Raw genomic sequence first — 16,059 nt, 5'->3', positions numbered from 1 at the left:
GGCACCGTCTTATCCTTTTCCCGTCATTACAGCAAAAACAGGAAAATGGCCGACCTCGTGTTATAACTAGACGTTTGTTTATCTCGGGTTATTTGTGGCCCACTTTCTTCTCCGTTTCAACCTTAAATTCTATTGAAACTTTTTTCTTGCAAATGTCTCTGTGTACGCTGGTCATTGCAGTATTTCTAATTGGTTGATTCGACAACGAAACAAAGGTGTTTTTCTCTTATATTCTTACCCTACCTCCCCCTACTCACGCGTTTTTTTTTGTGTCCCCTCAAACTACCCCACACGCAGACGCGGGCGAGCCATTTACTTTCTCTGAGGTGTTCATTGGCGCGGGCTGTATGATGAATGGCGCCGTGATCTACCTATAAATGACCTTGTACTTGAGCGAATTTAAAGTTCTGATTTCAATCTCTGATTCCTATTTCCTAGTAATAATTGCTCAAACGTTGATATCGCCCAGAATCGTTAGTTTTGTGATATTTAGTAGACTTTGTTACCAGATTGGGATTAATGCCATTTTGGTTTTCTCTTCTAAAGAATTGAGGGTATACATTTAAGAGCAATATTTCATATTTGTGTTACTTTTCCATTATCAATGCTTAATTTTGATTGTAACTTATTTTAGTGTACCTAATCTAAGATGTCTGGAACTGATGGTGAAGAGGACTACAAAGCACTTCAGAGCTTTGGAGATGAGGGTGATGATGATCTCGGTCTCTTTGGAGATTTATCGTCTTTTGAAGGCCTTGCTCTTGAAGAAGATGCTGCTGAAAGTGGAAGCTTATGCCCTCAGTGTTTGTAAGTTGTTTGAAAAATTAAAACATTATTTTTAACTTTAAATAAATTCTGTTGTTTACTTATTTTATCAGGGAAAAGTACAAGAATCCCAGAGTGTTGTCATGCCTACATGTTCTGTGTGAAAACTGCCTGAAAGATTTGCTTGCTGTAGACAATGAAGAGGATTGTGAAAATGTGATTTATTCAGGGAGAAGCAAACCACATAAGGCATTTATTGTATGCCCGCTATGCAAACAGGAGACTTCGGTATGATCTCTCTTTACCTAAACATACATGGGAAAAATAAAAATTACTGGTCATTGTTTTATCAGGCTGGAGAACGAGGATTGAGTTCACTTCACCTAGATCCAGTGTATCAGAAAAAGACTGCTTCAGACTCTTGTCTTTCTGGATTGATATGTACTAGCTGCAAAGCTAATGAGGAAGCAGTAGCAAAATGTATGGATTGCGACAACTTACTTTGCCCCAATTGCTACTCTGCCCATAAAGTAAGTTTAATTTTAAAAATGCAGTTAATAACTCTCTGTGTGATGTTCACTTAACTTTACATGAATTTATGTTTGTTATTTTCAGTACATGCGCTGCTTTGATAATCATTCAGTTATTACATTTGAAGAGTTGAGCCAATCAGGTCAGTCTGTGCCTATTAAGAGGAATCCAAATTGTCCAAGACATCCTACTGAAAGCTTCAAGTATTACTGCAATACCTGTCAGGTGAGTTACAATGATTGAAGCTTTATTGGAATGGAATCGTGTGTAAATCTAGCCCCATCATTGATAGGTTGCCACTTGCACCCAGTGCTTGAACACTTTTCATCTGGCTTTAGAGCACAGAACGGAGCGACTAACTGATGCCGAAGCTCGCTGCCGAGCTGAGTTAAAGCAGTTCAGTGAAGAAATAAGCGTTCGCCAAAATTCTTGTCGTGTTAATGCTAACAAACTGGAAAAGATGCTAGGGGAATTGCAACATCAACATGATGCTGCCAAGTCAACCATATCAGAGGTTCACGAAGCTTATATTGCGTTGTTGGAAAAGAAGCGAGAACAGGCTTTAGAAGAACTTGAAGCTCTTCACAGCAAGCAGGTATGTTCTTAAGTTGAATTATCTCAAGTCCAGTAGAAGCTACTCGAATTATGTTTACTTAAGACTGCTATGTAAATTAAGGTTAGTTTATTCTAACATGCAATGAATGTCTTTTGAACTGGTTTATTGTGTGTCAAGATGTTTTGTTTTTATTTCTCTATACTGATAAAAGAATGTATTGTTTTATTGAATCATCACCAGGAACTAAGCATAATGGAGGCTTGTCAACGAGTAGACCGCACACGTGATCGGATTCAAACGGCTCTGCGCTATACCAAAGTGCTGTTGAGTGAGGCCGAACCGGCCGGTTTGCTCCATCTTTCCGCTAGTATCAAAGCTCAAATGCAGTTACTGCATAACGCTGCTTCACGGACTGATGAAGTAGATGTTCTCTTGAAATTTGAATCAAACCCATCGCGTTTCGAAGAAGCTTTAAATGGTTCGTATGGATATTTCGTCCAACGTGGAAGCAGTGGTGTCAGCAGTAGTGGAGTTCCGTCTAAGCCAGTGTCTTCTTTGGGTCTGCCGACGCCATCGTCAACTCCATTGCCTCCATCGCCAACACATTCATCTCCATTGGAATCGCAACCCCCTCAGTCTGGCAGTTTGTCGAACATCGGCTATGGGTTATCTTCGGGCATGTTGAAAAACGATCTCACTCACTCGGTTTTACTCTCATCTATGGCCGACATGACTAACGCGCCCCCTGACCTCTCTGCCGCCTTAAGCTTGTCATCGTTCACCAATTCGATGACTTCTTCGTCATCGTCTCCTTCGATGCGAGCCTTAGATCTCAACTCACTGGGATCAGTTGGTTCCATGACGTCCATTCAAGAGTACAATCTTCAGCAGTTGGCTTCCCTAGCCGGCAAAGCAGAATGCCAAAACTCGATTCAACAACACCACCATCTACAGCAGCATCAACGTCAGCAAGCTGGGTTGCCCCCACCACGCGGCACTCCGTCCCCTCATACTACGTCGCCCTTCACACTTGCCGATTTGCTAGCTGGTGACATGAACGTCACTAGCCATGCGTTCACGAATCTGCAAGCCTTGGCCAAGCTTGGCTCTCATAGTATACATTACTTCTTCTTTTCTTTCTTTATATGTTTCCAATTAATCATTCATCAACTTGATCTTTTTTCTTTGAGAAGGTTCACTAGGTATGGATGCCTTAGGAGGAGCAAGTCATGGAGTCTCCTCATTGGGCAATTCTGGCATGCAGAGCTTGGGCACTAACCTCGGGCTTCTGGTGAATGGCAGTGGTTCGTCCGTAAGCCACAACGGTGGACTAGGTGGGCCGCCTTTGTCTCCTCACGATGCATCACTGCTAGCCTCGGCCCTCAGTGCTCCTCCGTTCATTCCGTCGAATTCGGTAAACTACGGAATGCGTTACAAACGAAGTGATATCTCCAGTGGCACCTCGCACTGGCGCCATTAAGTCCCATTTCCTCCTCCAGTTCACTTTCTCTCTCCATCTTGATTTTTCTTCTTCTTCTACATTGGAACTACCAAGAGAAAAGATCACAATTAATTGCTCCAAATGTAATAGTCAGCGTCAGATGGTTTTCCAAATACAATCTTTTGCAAAGAAAAAAAAATGGAATGAACAAACAACCGAACATGCGATACGGGTTCAGTTGTTTGATCTAGTTTCTTTATTTTTCGTTTCTTACCCCACCAAATTCCGGTTTTGCTATTTCCACTGTCGCCCTCTGGATTGTAAAGCGTCAGCCTCGATGTCTTTTTTGGCAGTCTTAGTTTTAGCATTTTCTCCGACCTATGTTTTCGTCCTTTCGGAAGAAAAAGAGAAAATTCTTTAATTGTAATCTTTTGTTCAACGACATACGTGATGGACTCCAGTTTAGGGCCCAGTGGAAGTAGCACTCCAGCCGTGGGTTTGCAGGGGAAAGAAAACAAGTAAAGAAACCAAACCAGCAATAAATTGAGAGAGAAAGTGAAACGATTTACAACCAATCCAGACCATAGGTGATGGATCGTTCGTATACTAAATAATTTTATTTATCATGTGGGTTTTTAAGTATGCTCATGTTTCCCTCTGTTGGTATTAGCCACGGCCATCCTCTGCCGTTTCAGCCTCGTCAAGTGCCTCTTTTACTGCCGGCAGCAGCAGTGGAACATTGGCGTCCAACCCAAAGTACATCCCAATGCAAACTCGCGTTCGTTTTGGACAACTGGGTTCAGCAAAGGGGCAGTTCAATTCACCTCATGGATTCTGTTTGGGGGTTGACGAAGATATCGTCGTCGCTGACACAAACAACCACCGCATCCAGGCATGTCCACCGTATGAATATTGATTGATTTCAGTTTAATAATTTCATGATGAATGCGCTAGATATTCGACAAAGACGGGCTGTTTAAGCATGATTTTGGTAACCCGGGCAAAGAAGAAGGACAACTCTGGTACCCGCGCAAAGTTGCTGTTATTCGCCAGTCAGGGAAAATCGTAGTGTGTGATCGAGGAAACGAACGCTCGCGGATGCAGATTTTCTCTCGAACAGGCCAGTTCATCAAGCGTATTGTTATACGGTAAGGCATTTTTATTACAATGATAAGTTTGAAGGCAAAACTGATTCCTAATTGGTGATTTCCAGATACATTGATATTGTGGCTGGATTGGCCATCAATGAACAAGGCCATATCGTGGCAGTCGATTCGGTGTCACCCACCGTCTTCCGCATCACCGAAAATGGCGAACTGATCAAATGGTTTGATGTCTCTGATCGGATGCGTGAGCCTTCCGACTTGGCTATTCACGGAAAGGAGTATTATATCTGTGATTTCAAGGTAAGTGTCGTCTTTTTAGGTGAGGTCAAATTTCCAACCATTATTAACACTATTTGATTTAGGGTCACTGCGTAGTGGTATTCAATGAAGAAGGTGAATACGTCCGCCGGATTGGATGTGAGTCGATCACCAACTTCCCCAATGGGATTGACATATCGGACGCTGGTGACGTACTTATCGGGGATTCACATGGAAACCGCTTCCATGTAGCCGTATTCTCCCGCAACGGTTCATTGCTTTCCGAGTTTGAGTGTCCACACGTGAAGGTCTCCCGCTGCTGTGGGCTCAAGATAACGTCCGAAGGATTTGTGGTGACACTTGCCAAAAACAATCATTATGTCCTCGTGCTCAACACATTGTACATTGCTTAAGAAGAAGGCACACTCACAAACCAAGGTCAAGACGCGTCGGAAGGTTATGTGAGAATTCAACGTGTTTCTTCCAGATCGCCGTTGCGAAATCATCCGCTCTCATCCGTTCAACCTTGTGGCCGACGGCGCAGGTCACCCCCACCCAACACTTCGTGCCTTTGGTTGACCTCCTTTCCCATTTACACTCACTGATGTTTTGTGCGACGATCGGTTATGGATGTAATGTCTCTTTACTTTCAAGCGTTTTATATGAATCGCCCCCCTCTGACAGGCCCTTAGAATGATTATTTTAACTGTTTTCGTCAGTTAACCAAGCCCAGCGAATTTTGCACGGGCAAATGTTGAAAGGCTGTCTTACCGAGTGGTATAGATGACGGGGTAAATTCATCAATTCATTATTTACTGTCAGCGAAGTATTCTACTTCCGCACCAATAATTGAGCAATATTTAGAGTGAATTTCTCATTTTTTTTCTTTTCTTTTCCTTCGCCCGGAACCTGAATTTGTTTGAAGCTAATCGTTCCTAGTCACGCCCCCCTCGTCCCTTTTCCACCAAGTACTAGGGAACTGTCTTGAGTCAAGGAAACGAAAAATATGTCGCCGTGTCTTCCATTTTTTGCGATAACTGGATGCCCGAATTGCAATTCGTTGTGGTCATTGTAGCGAATAGGAGTAGATTAACGTGAATCACTTTGCCACATTCCAACGCTTTCGTTTATTATGTGAAATCAAGTCAGAGGAAAGCCTCTTTTTTTAAGTAAACAGTCAACAATCGTTTGGGAGAAAAGAGCTGTCTGTTTTGTTGTCAGCACCAAAAAAATAATAATAATAACCTGGAAATTTCAAATTGTCATGGAATATGATGTGCCTTAACTTTATGTTTTCTGCCCCAGTCCACCAGAAGGAAAAAAAAACCTAGATTTCTTGTATACGTGTATTCTCCCTCTCCTCCCAAATCATCTCTTCGTCATTTTTTGCCAATTCAGTCAAACCTGTGGGCTGTGCCCTACTCTAGTTGATCTACTTTGATCTAGTTGCAACCGTTTCGTTATCGGTTAAACCTATTGAGTGACTCACGTTCCTTGTCGTTACGGTTGTGGAAATCCGATGATATTCAAACTCGAATCTACTCCATGATTTCAGTTAATGTTTCCGCCCGTCGTAAACGAAAGCATTTTCCATTTCGAGAACAGGGCTCGTGTGTGGCATTCCTAAGGAAATGCCTAACAAGAGTCCTCCCTCCTCTGTTAACTTCAAGTTGCGAGATGTTTTCGTTGTCCGATGGATAGTCATGTGCTGATTCTTTTTTCTATCCCCATATGTATCGCGTCCAAGCTCAATATTCCGTTTGCCAATTGTTTCATTGATATATCTGATTATTATTTTTCCTTTTTTTTTCTTTCTTTACGTTTCCGTTCCAACTTTAAGCGCTCGCGCGATTTGTTTGTTCGTTTGTTTTTCAAATGAGAAGTCACGTTTGAAAATAACCCTAATCGTTCGGTCACGATCGCTGTACGTCTTTCGACGCCACATGTGAGCCAGTTATATATATATGCTTGTGTATCCCAAGTCTTTCTGTGTGACTGAGTGCGTTGTTTCAGTTATCACGTGCTTGCTATCTGCTGGGCCTGTGCGAGAGAGCGACGAGTCGGATGGCAAACTCGCCTTCGAGTTTATCCACATATCTACTGCTTGTTCTTCTTCCCTTCTGTTTTCTCTCTCTCTCTCTCGTTCTCACTCCATCTTTCCTCTTCTTCCGGGCAAGCCAAATGTCCAAAACCAAGAATATTTTTTTTTTGTCTGTCTCACTATTCTTAGCGTATACGCCTTTCCCTTCTTTCTTTCTTTTTTTTTGTCCCAAGGTTCCGTTTCTTTTTAGTTTCTACATCTGTGTCAAGAGACTTTGGTGCCACTGTTGTGTATCCGTGTCATAATTCGCAAAGTGAAGGAGCTACATCTCCCAGGAAACGAGTTCTATTCTTCATTTATTCTCCAGTTACAGTAAAAACCCACTTGAAAATGGCGATCCCACCTTGTCAAGTATGTCGTCACAATCGACCATCTTTTGTGGTTTGTTCTTCTTCTCGCCGCTTCTTTTTGGCTGCGATTCTTGTGTTTGTCTCTTCTATTTTTTTTTTCGTCAATCAATTCTCTAAATCTACATAATTCGTTTGATTGTTTGTATTTTTTGCAACGTGTATTATTATTTTTTTTTTCTTTTTCCCCCCTTTTTTAAAACATTGAATACACAGTTTTTTTTTGCACTCCGAGTGAGTCATTTTGAGGGGGAATAGATTTGATGCAGGACCAGAGACTTATTCTCCGAGACTAAAGATAACCTACCTCGTCATTGACGACGGCTCTGTAGATAGTGTTGCGACGACGCAGTCCAAGAAGGCCAAACTCATATTTTCTGAAAGACCAGCAAGTCCGAAAAAAAAGAAGAAGTGCCATCAGATAGCTTGTTGTATTGTTTGCCTTGGCTCTTGGTTGGCAGTGTATGGGTGCAGCATGTCGCAACTATCGATCGGCTCACAGACATCGCCAACGCGCATACACACACGAATAGGTCACATACGGAGTGGAATTGAGTGCCTTTTTTTTATATATATTTTGACATCCGAGCGCATTACCCACCTTAGCTGAGAGATGCAAATCATTGAGACGTATAGAGAGATCTTCCGTCTTAATTCCAACAAACCATATTGGGACGACTTGCCGACCACATGGAAATAAGAATCGACCTGATCTGATGAAAACATCAGATTGCCAACATCGATAACCAATTGAAATGTAGATTGATTTTTTTTTCTCTTGTGGGGACAAGGTCAATACTCAATTTAGACATTGAATGATTGGATTCACCACGAAGTCCCAAAAAAAAGTTATCAAGTTTTACTGTAAAAAAAATAGGGTAAAAACTTAGTTTTGGATGTTACCGGATGTTACTGTGGTATCAAATTAAATTAACAGATAACCTATTTCTTCTTATTGTGAATTTTATCAGATATTATGGTCTTTTTATGATTCGCTCCTTTCGTGTTGTATCCTGTTTCGTGTACAATAGTGCACACGCTCAAGGAAAGTAATTTCTAACGGTAAGTGTTAAAGTTATTGGCGATTTTGTAACGGCAAATTTCATAATACCACTTACCGTGAAACGAGGTTTATTGACAGGGATAGTCTTGAAACTGGTTAATTCGGTCGTAAGGTTTCTTCCTTTGTTTGAATAACCCGTGTCTGCTTTCAAAGGAAAACAATCACCACCTTTCGTGTAAGGATTCAACAAGGATTACAAAAGATCCTTATTATATTACCGATTCCATTAGGTCGCGGTGGTGTTTTAACAGCTTCAATGATACTCACCGCGTTTCGTAACGCAGTTTGTCTTTACATTTCCCATCATTAGTGCTAGGACCCAATTTCGTTAATTAATGGGATTTCCCCTATTTTTGAAAAATCCAATAAACAGAAAATCAATATTGGGGAGTGAAATTGCTCATTTAGTCATTTTAACGGAAAGCTTTTAAAATGGGAAGTTTGCCACGACCTACGCGATGAATAAAACTGCCATTTTCGGTACCGTAATTAGTTTACTGGCATTTCTATGTTATTCTCGTCGAGCTTAAAACTTTGTTCTTGTCTGTCTATTGTGACCTGGAAGAACTCAACTAAAATGTTCTTTTCGGAATAACCTTTCTAGGAAATTCTACTTAAAATCGCATACAGAAAACTTACTTCGCTCACGTAGCATCAAAGAAAAGTGAGCCAGTACACTATATGTATGTATCCCAAGAAGAGTTATCTACTTTGAATACAGAACATTTTTATCGATCTGAAAAATGTGCTAAACTTGGGATTCTTCAAACTTCGTGACTGTTTAGTTAGCGTTTAATTTACCGAGCAATATCGTTCTGAAGTCCCACTCGAGCTAAGGGCCGATTCAGGGTTTATTACCACATATGTACGTAGAAGGCAAGTTAAACAAGACGAATCCTTAGGGTTGGAAGCTGTATGCATGATCTTGTTCATTGTTTGGCTGGCATTGTTTGTTGAATGCATCTCAAGGCTCCCCCTCTCTATTAATATACTAGTATGTAATCCACATAAGCAGTAACACACTTGAAATTTTGAATGATTTCTACCTCTGACTGTCTGACATGCGCATCCTAGTTATCTTCTATACACGTAACCATTGTGGATTGCACCGCCTCTCGCTGCTGAAACGGCCATAAGCAAACATGTTCTTTCATTAAAAACCACTCAAGCCTCAGCTGCTTTGCAAGCATGCCTATATTTACCTTATAAGGGTCACGATTACAGTTGCCAGAAAAATTTAAAAAATTAGTGGTTGATTGTTAGACTTATCAAAAGATCTTTTTATAACTTCAAAATGCTAAATTTCTTTGAAGCCTAATGAGTTGCTGATCTCTTTGTAAACCGAATCATCGTACCCGTCACAAAACAAAGTTTTGTTCACCTTATAAATTCTTTTAAAGAAATACCAAACTTTACAATAGACTGAATGATTCCTTTCTTATTAAAGTAAAATAATGGACACAACGATTGATAATTCAAACTGAAGGCAAACGTTTCCAATAAAAAATCTAGCTCCAGATTATCGAGAAAATAATCAGTAGTTTTACGAGTCATTAATCATTTTACTAGTTACACGCCTTCACAAGGCATCGACAAGGACTAGATTACGAAACGCTTTTGGATGAAGAGTACTACCGTGTAAGTTAACGAAGTTAATTAGAGGTACTAGGTAAGAAGAAGAATCTTAAGCTATGCAAGCGTCCTAGAATGCAACGGTGGAATTCGGGATCGAGCGATCAAAGAAACAATAAACGCACAGAGGGTGTGTGTGTAGAGAAGATGAAAGAGTGTAGCTACAATCAATAAGTTGAGGCTTCACGCGTTCAACGTACTAAAGCAAGCGTAGTTATTGATGGCCGACGCTGACGTCACAGGATCATTGAGCTGAGATTTGAGTAGGAAATAAGAGACCCATGATCGTGAATTTAAGACTTAATCTTACAGCATACCACACAAACGGCAACTAGGACAGCCTGAATAATCAATACGCAAACCGACTCTTTAAGCAATCTTTAAGTTCCAGGCTGCTTGACGCGTACATGTTCCTTGAGGTCTGATAAAAGGCGTTTTAACGTCAGACTACCGAAAGAAGGAGTCAAACACACACATTGAAGAAGAAGAAGCAAGAAAACACGAGCTTGCATTCAGGCGATAAAACATTCGATCGATCGGAGTGTTTCGTCACATGATGTAAACACGATCTCTTTGAACCAAATCGAAGAAATAATAATAAGAATATGTCGAAACTCTTGCTGTCGAAATGAGAAAATAGCTTTTAGATTTATCAACGGTTCCATTCGAGAATAAGATCTCTTTTTCTTCTTCTTAAGTTACTCTTCCGAGTTTCGTTTACCAATTATTGATCGGCGAAGAGATTTACAATCGACCCATTTCGTCTCTCAGAAGCCATTAACGTAAATGAACCAATTATTTTCTTAAAGTAAGATACAAATGCTAAGGAGATTTACAAATTCTAGTAAGTACCACCTCATTATTGACAAGTGTGTATTGATTTGACAAAAGTGTTAAAAAACAAAGTAAAAAAAAAACTAGCAGCGGGATTGATAACCCAACATTCAATATAAGTACTGAAGAATGAAAGTAAAACAACTTGTGAAAGCAAAGATGGGATACTGTGTAATCTAGTGGATCACTTCTTGCAAAGAATGAGTATCTGAGGAAATTGGAGTCATTCTATCAGGAGTTGGGCCCCAGATTAGTGCTTGATGACACTTGGGTTTGGCCAGACTCTGAAAAAAGATTTGGATGTGCTTAGGTTTAGTCGCAGATAGCAAACAGGTAATAAAGTGGCAAGGATTAACAGAATAAAGGTCCAATGATTAAGTACCTTCACAAGACAGTCTGGCAAAATTTGTGGGTAGTTCTGCCGTTGAGACTCTTGACTGTGGGCAATAAATATCAGGTATGGCATTTCGACGGCCTGTCCGACCAGAGTTCAGAAAGTCTTCTTCGATCTTGACATGTGCACCACACTCTTCAGCGGTGGAGCTTCCCGACGAATTTTCAATCGACATATTCGTACTGCCAGTCGAAGCAGTCGCCATGAAAATGAATCGAGGAGTGTCAAAACATTGCACAACAGAATAACTTCTTCGTCACCATGGTTCTTTAAATTATACGAATTGCGCAAGAAATCAACACAAATACAAGCTTCAACTAGTAAACTCTTCTAGTCCTCTGCACTATCCTATACTGCACAGAGTACATCGCACACACAAACCACGAGAATTCTCTTCCTCCTTTTCCCATCCTCCGAAATCATGTTATTCTTTGATGCCTCGCTCGAGCCATCTAGCGGTGAGGTGGTGAAGCTCTTGCAATTCAGTGACGGGGAAGTTGCAGACAGTGACTTACGCGAAAGTGTTTGTTTTGCTTCTGTTGGTGCAAAACGGTTTCAAATGGCCTCGTTTGCAAGAAATTCGTTCAATCCAAACAAGAAACCAAGTGATCCAGAGAGGTAAAACATAAAATTCTATCTGACAATATCTATGGTTAGGTTTTGGGTGATTGAAATATTGTTTTATGGTTTGAAGTAGAAGTGTCAAGTACTACCACATGTTTCACTAACATAATTTTTCTCACAGATGGATTTGCGTATATCCAGCTTATATTGACAGCAACAAGACAAGGGTTGATGGCCGTCGGGTTCCCAAATCTCGTGCCGTTGATAAACCCACTTGTTCGGAAATTTGTGATGTCTTGACAGCTGCCAATTTCAAGGTTGGAGTTGAACCGAAATTCTATCCAAGGGAACCAAGCAAGGAGGATGAAATGCGAGGGAGGGTTAGAGTTCAATTGAAGAATGAAGACGGCACACCTGTAAATCCAGCATTTCCTTCACGTAAGATCTTGATTCATAATTTAATTCTTTCAATTCAGCAACTGAATGTAAATTTCTATTCAATACAGGGGATTCAGTCTTATTATACATTGGTGAGAAAATTCCCCATTTGAAGAGTAGGGTCTTTAAATCAGGTGGAGATGGACAGTCTGCCAACCAAGGTGGTGGTGGCAAGAAAAAAGGCAAAGGAGGAAGACGTTGATACTAGCTATTGTATACAGGAGGACAACAATAAAGTTACTTTCTTCTTTATTACTAATGGCTAATTTAATAACTATGAACAATCACAACTGACCAAAAATAATTTTAAAAGAGGAATGCTGTGGTTAGCCAACTAAGCAAGATAATTTGATTTGTGTTTTAATATCAAATAAAGAACTAGGTACATCTTTTTTTAATTAAGTCCAATAATGAAAATTTTTAGAAAGTAAAACTAATACTCTAGTCCCAAATAATGCGCACCAATCATGTGTCGCAATATGTCCATTAAAAATAAATCTTCCAAGATTATTCACAAATCACAGTTTATTACTGTAGATTCAATTTTTTTGAAAGCTATTTATCAAAAAAGAATATTACAATGTGTATATATTTGACGCAATATATATTACACATAAAAGATTTACATCACATTCAAGGCATGGAATTAAAGAAGATGCGTACAGTAACTGGTGAGATAAATTCCGACGAGACGAAGTAAGTAATGCGGTGAAATGAAAAGAGATTCGTAATAAGACTTAAGATAAAATTGCTCGATCCACGACATGGGTGCATACTGAAGCTCCGACTAATCAGCTAATAAGCTGATTTCCATACATCATAAAGACGGGCGTCTCTGAGCAATATCCGTAATTAAAATTGGAACTACCGGTTGTAGTAAAACGAGTATAATCATTCATCACTCATCAGTAATTAATCTCTGACTAATTACTATTTAAGGAGATGTAGTCGAGGTCGTTTTAGTGCTAAGGGAAGTTCTAGACAAATGAGATGTGTTGGAATCTTGCGAATCACAAACATTAGCTTTACCCTGCCGTCTGAGGTTTTCACTTTTGAGACCTCCAGCAGGACCAGCCCGATAAGTCGATTGTCGCCCTTTAGGTTTCCGACAACCGCAAATTTTGTTACGAATGGATCTGATTACTTTAGGATTGCAGGTGTAGGCTAACAGAATGAAGACACCCTGAAGTGAACACAGGGCTACAAACACATACCACAAGGGCATAAAATCAGCAGCTCCAGCAATCAAACCAGCTAACCAAGACAGACCCATGATCAGGGCCAATCGAACGTACAGACCCAGCTGTTTACGAGTACCTGCCTGATTGCTGGACGTCGGAGACTTGGAAGTGGTGCTGCGAATCATGTGAGCCGAACTGATGAAGAGCAAAAGATTAACTGAAAGAATGATGGTAAGAGGAGCGGCGAAATAGATCAGAATCGCCTTGCGTTGACCGAACCAACAAACATTTCGGCCGAAAAATGGACGATACTCTGCCGGCATCCAGGAAAAGAGATCCGTGTCAACGTACTCGACTGCAACGGCTGCGGCTACGATTAATCCGGGGACCAACCAAGCGTACATTGAATACAAAATAAATTTCCCCCACTGCTGACCGGAAGAAGAGCACCTCAGCTGAACGGTGGCCAATCGAATGGTGCGCCACACGTCCCAAGCTAAAACAGATGTCCACCAAAAGGCAGCGAGAAAGAAGTAGAAAGTGGACAAGGCAACTCCGACACAAATGTTGCTACCAGTGGGAATGAACTGCGCTATGATGAAAGAACCATACGCAATAAAGAGAGCCAGTGATAAAGACGCCAAGTTTCGACCGGACAAATTACGCAAATCGGGACTAATAGTGAACGCAATCAGGTGCAGAGCTAGGCACACTTCGGACAATCCCAGTCCGGCGACTGTAACCCATCCGAGAATAGGATCAAATTTAGAAACGGTGGTGACTCCTTCGGCGCAGATCAGAACGCCATCTTTCGATTTTAGGTAGTGACCCACTTCGTAGAGTTTCTCGTGCGAGGGGATGTATAGGGTGCCGTTTTCTAGCCACTGAACTTCGTCTTCCGAGAGAAGAAATTTAGGACAGGAAGTAAAGTTCCTCTCCAACGAGCTCTGGCTCCCATCGGTCATGTTTGTTGGAGCCATCGAACTGGAATCGGTCGAAGAATTAACAGCAGTTGGTGAAATTTCAGACGGCTGGGTTGTTGTATCAGGTCGTCCGGGTTGTTCTCCGTCAGGAAATAGGATGGCATTTTCGTCAGTTGCTGCTTTGCTATCGACGTCAGTGCTGATTGTAGTTGCAGATCCTGTTTCGGGTGCGTAACAACGTCCTTCACGGTAAACGGTTCCAGGCTGTGAACAAAATACTGGGCGACACTTTCGGGAAAATGGATCGTAAAGTTGACCATCTTCGCAGCTTTTCTCCTGTCCAACCATGCCGTTTCCGTCCTTATCTTTCAGATCGAAAAGGAGGGCGAAAGCTGATGGGTTAAAGTCATGCAAATAATTTGGTAATTTCCGGAAAGAAATATCAGATGATTCGCATGACAGTTCCTGTGGTTGGGCTCCGTTACAAATTGCACAGTGCATGTTACGAAAGATTTCCTGTGGTCTGTAGACGAAAGACGTGTAAGATAAGCACTTGTTGCGGACATCTTCATCCATCCACTCCGGAGGGCATTCATTTATTGAAGGCTGGCACGACCGCAAAGAAGACACCAGGTCATCAGGTAAAGCAGGATCAATGAAACAAGAATGAAACTGTTCGCCATGGCCGTCGATATCAACCATGAGACCCCACATCTTTTTCTCTTTATCCCATTGAACCTATACAGACAAAAATTATTAATGAAGCATCTAGAAAAGAAATTTAAGAAATTTAATGAAAACATTGACGTACCTTGGAGGCAAGAACATCTTTTGTCATTGTGTTTAAAATACTGCTGTCGGCTAACAAAGAGTTGCATTCCAATCTCGGGTTCCTAAACATGGAAAATATAAATGTGATAACTTGAACAACTAATTTTTAATTTACGTATAATTACAATACATACCAGAAACGAAGTAAGGATGACTGGTTATTGGCAAGAGTGGCCGGCACGTCTTGATGGCACTGAGCGCAGTTTAAGTTCCGATAGGTAATACCAGAAACTTGATTGGTCACTGGCATGTAGCTGATGGGATCCGAATGAATTTGCCATTCCGCTGGTTCGGTTTCGCAGGCTTGCGTCACCTCAGGATTGGCGTCTTTCGGGCATTTGTTCACAATCCAATTGAAATTGTACTGCCGTAACTGTAAACAGCTGAATTTAGCTTCAGCTATCCGTTGTTGTTTGGGATCGAACTGCTTGGATTCCGGACAGCAATCACCGAAATGAATGCACGAATCGTCACAAAGACAGCTGCGTTTTGTCCAGACTGGGGAATCGATGATACGGCTCACCTATACAATTGATTTTTTCAAAGTAAATGTAAGATATTGCAACACAAGGCAAGTTGTCATGTGCAAGAGTCATGTGTAAGAGTCATCTACGTTATTTCTAAGAAAATATGACGTTTCACAGAAATTAAAAATAAATTTAACGGACACTAACCTTATCATCGTAACATGTATCCTTTGGAAAGCAAGAGATGTTTAACGCTTGGATGTCATTCAGGATGGAGCCCCGTGAAGCGAGAGAAGCGTTCTCGAATATGATGTCACTCGATTGCACCACAGCTGGAAAGTTAACGCAACTTACCAGCCACAGTGCCAGTAAGACATTCATTTAGAAGAGCTTATTTGCAAGCAAATAGCGGCAAACTAACTGAACTCAACCAAGAATAATCAGCTAGGTCGAGATATGTCACTACTGTCACACAGAATTTAACCGTTGAAACTGGAGGAATTTGAATGCACAAGGAGAAAATATCACTTTCCCCTGTACCAGCGATGAATGGCTGAAGTTGAACCTTCCCTTTCAACTGTCGATGTTCTACTGGCTTGCGGCTATACTACGGTGAACGTGATGAGG

General features: G+C 41.1%; 3 protein-coding genes and 1 long non-coding RNA gene across 6 annotated transcripts; 2 read left to right on the top strand and 2 right to left on the bottom strand.

Moving 5' to 3' along the window:
- Nucleotides 1–13: 13 nt before the first annotated feature.
- Nucleotides 14–7,333, top strand: LOC124320728 (brain tumor protein-like). Of its 3 annotated transcripts, XM_046783597.1 has the most exons (13): nucleotides 14–215; nucleotides 298–554; nucleotides 635–807; nucleotides 879–1,053; nucleotides 1,119–1,295; nucleotides 1,381–1,521; nucleotides 1,589–1,891; nucleotides 2,093–2,966; nucleotides 3,043–3,266; nucleotides 3,964–4,185; nucleotides 4,248–4,441; nucleotides 4,507–4,699; nucleotides 4,762–7,333. In XM_046783597.1, the coding sequence occupies exons 3-13, from the start codon at nucleotides 650–652 to the stop codon at nucleotides 5,068–5,070; spliced, it is 2,970 nt and encodes a 989-aa protein (XP_046639553.1). In that variant the 5' UTR covers nucleotides 14–215; nucleotides 298–554; nucleotides 635–649; the 3' UTR covers nucleotides 5,071–7,333. The 3 variants fall into 3 exon arrangements, with proteins under 3 accessions (XP_046639553.1, XP_046639554.1, XP_046639552.1); XM_046783598.1 differs by lacking the exon at nucleotides 298–554 and having other exon boundaries at nucleotides 3,046–3,266; XM_046783596.1 differs by lacking the exon at nucleotides 298–554.
- Nucleotides 7,334–10,659: 3,326 nt separating this feature from the next.
- Nucleotides 10,660–11,391, bottom strand: LOC124321138. The gene is made up of 2 exons (XR_006914157.1): nucleotides 11,017–11,391; nucleotides 10,660–10,918 (listed from the first exon to the last, which is right to left on the bottom strand). It is a non-coding gene; the product is annotated as an uncharacterized LOC124321138 (long non-coding RNA).
- A 43-nt stretch (nucleotides 11,392–11,434) lies between these two features.
- On the top strand, nucleotides 11,435–12,282 carry LOC124321136 (signal recognition particle 19 kDa protein-like). Its single transcript, XM_046784041.1, has 3 exons — nucleotides 11,435–11,646; nucleotides 11,774–12,030; nucleotides 12,099–12,282. The coding sequence occupies exons 1-3, from the start codon at nucleotides 11,450–11,452 to the stop codon at nucleotides 12,230–12,232; spliced, it is 588 nt and encodes a 195-aa protein (XP_046639997.1). The 5' UTR covers nucleotides 11,435–11,449; the 3' UTR covers nucleotides 12,233–12,282.
- A 319-nt stretch (nucleotides 12,283–12,601) lies between these two features.
- On the bottom strand, nucleotides 12,602–16,050 carry LOC124321135. The gene is made up of 4 exons (XM_046784040.1): nucleotides 15,640–16,050; nucleotides 15,100–15,488; nucleotides 14,946–15,027; nucleotides 12,602–14,872 (listed from the first exon to the last, which is right to left on the bottom strand). The coding sequence occupies exons 1-4, from the start codon at nucleotides 15,811–15,813 to the stop codon at nucleotides 12,965–12,967; spliced, it is 2,553 nt and encodes an 850-aa protein (XP_046639996.1). The 5' UTR covers nucleotides 15,814–16,050; the 3' UTR covers nucleotides 12,602–12,964.
- Between the last annotated feature and the right edge of the window lie 9 nt (nucleotides 16,051–16,059).

This window comes from Daphnia pulicaria, chromosome 1 (genome assembly GCF_021234035.1).
Source record: "Daphnia pulicaria isolate SC F1-1A chromosome 1, SC_F0-13Bv2, whole genome shotgun sequence".
In the NCBI taxonomy this organism is placed as follows: domain Eukaryota; kingdom Metazoa; phylum Arthropoda; class Branchiopoda; order Diplostraca; family Daphniidae; genus Daphnia; species Daphnia pulicaria.
Note: the sequence above shows the minus strand (reverse complement) of the source record. Positions and strands in the feature narration are given on the sequence as shown.

What these genes read in the sequence shown, in the direction of transcription:
- LOC124320728 (XM_046783596.1), top strand. Translation starts at nt 650, where the DNA reads ATGTCTGGAACTGATGGTGAAGAGGACTACAAAGCACTTCAGAGCTTT. An exon ending in CGTTCATTCCGTCGAATTCG is followed by an intron (nt 3,267 to 3,963) that starts GTAAACTACGGA and finishes TGTTGGTATTAG; the next exon opens with CCACGGCCATCCTCTGCCGT. An exon ending in ATTATATCTGTGATTTCAAG is followed by an intron (nt 4,700 to 4,761) that starts GTAAGTGTCGTC and finishes TATTTGATTTAG; the next exon opens with GGTCACTGCGTAGTGGTATT.
- LOC124321136 (XM_046784041.1), top strand. Translation starts at nt 11,450, where the DNA reads ATGTTATTCTTTGATGCCTCGCTCGAGCCATCTAGCGGTGAGGTGGTG. An exon ending in AAACCAAGTGATCCAGAGAG is followed by an intron (nt 11,647 to 11,773) that starts GTAAAACATAAA and finishes TTTTTCTCACAG; the next exon opens with ATGGATTTGCGTATATCCAG. An exon ending in AAATCCAGCATTTCCTTCAC is followed by an intron (nt 12,031 to 12,098) that starts GTAAGATCTTGA and finishes TATTCAATACAG; the next exon opens with GGGATTCAGTCTTATTATAC.
- LOC124321135 (XM_046784040.1), bottom strand. Translation starts at nt 15,813, where the DNA reads ATGAATGTCTTACTGGCACTGTGGCTGGTAAGTTGCGTTAACTTTCCA. An exon ending in TCATCCTTACTTCGTTTCTG is followed by an intron (nt 15,028 to 15,099) that starts GTATGTATTGTA and finishes TTCCATGTTTAG; the next exon opens with GAACCCGAGATTGGAATGCA. An exon ending in AAGATGTTCTTGCCTCCAAG is followed by an intron (nt 14,873 to 14,945) that starts GTACGTCAATGT and finishes TTGTCTGTATAG; the next exon opens with GTTCAATGGGATAAAGAGAA.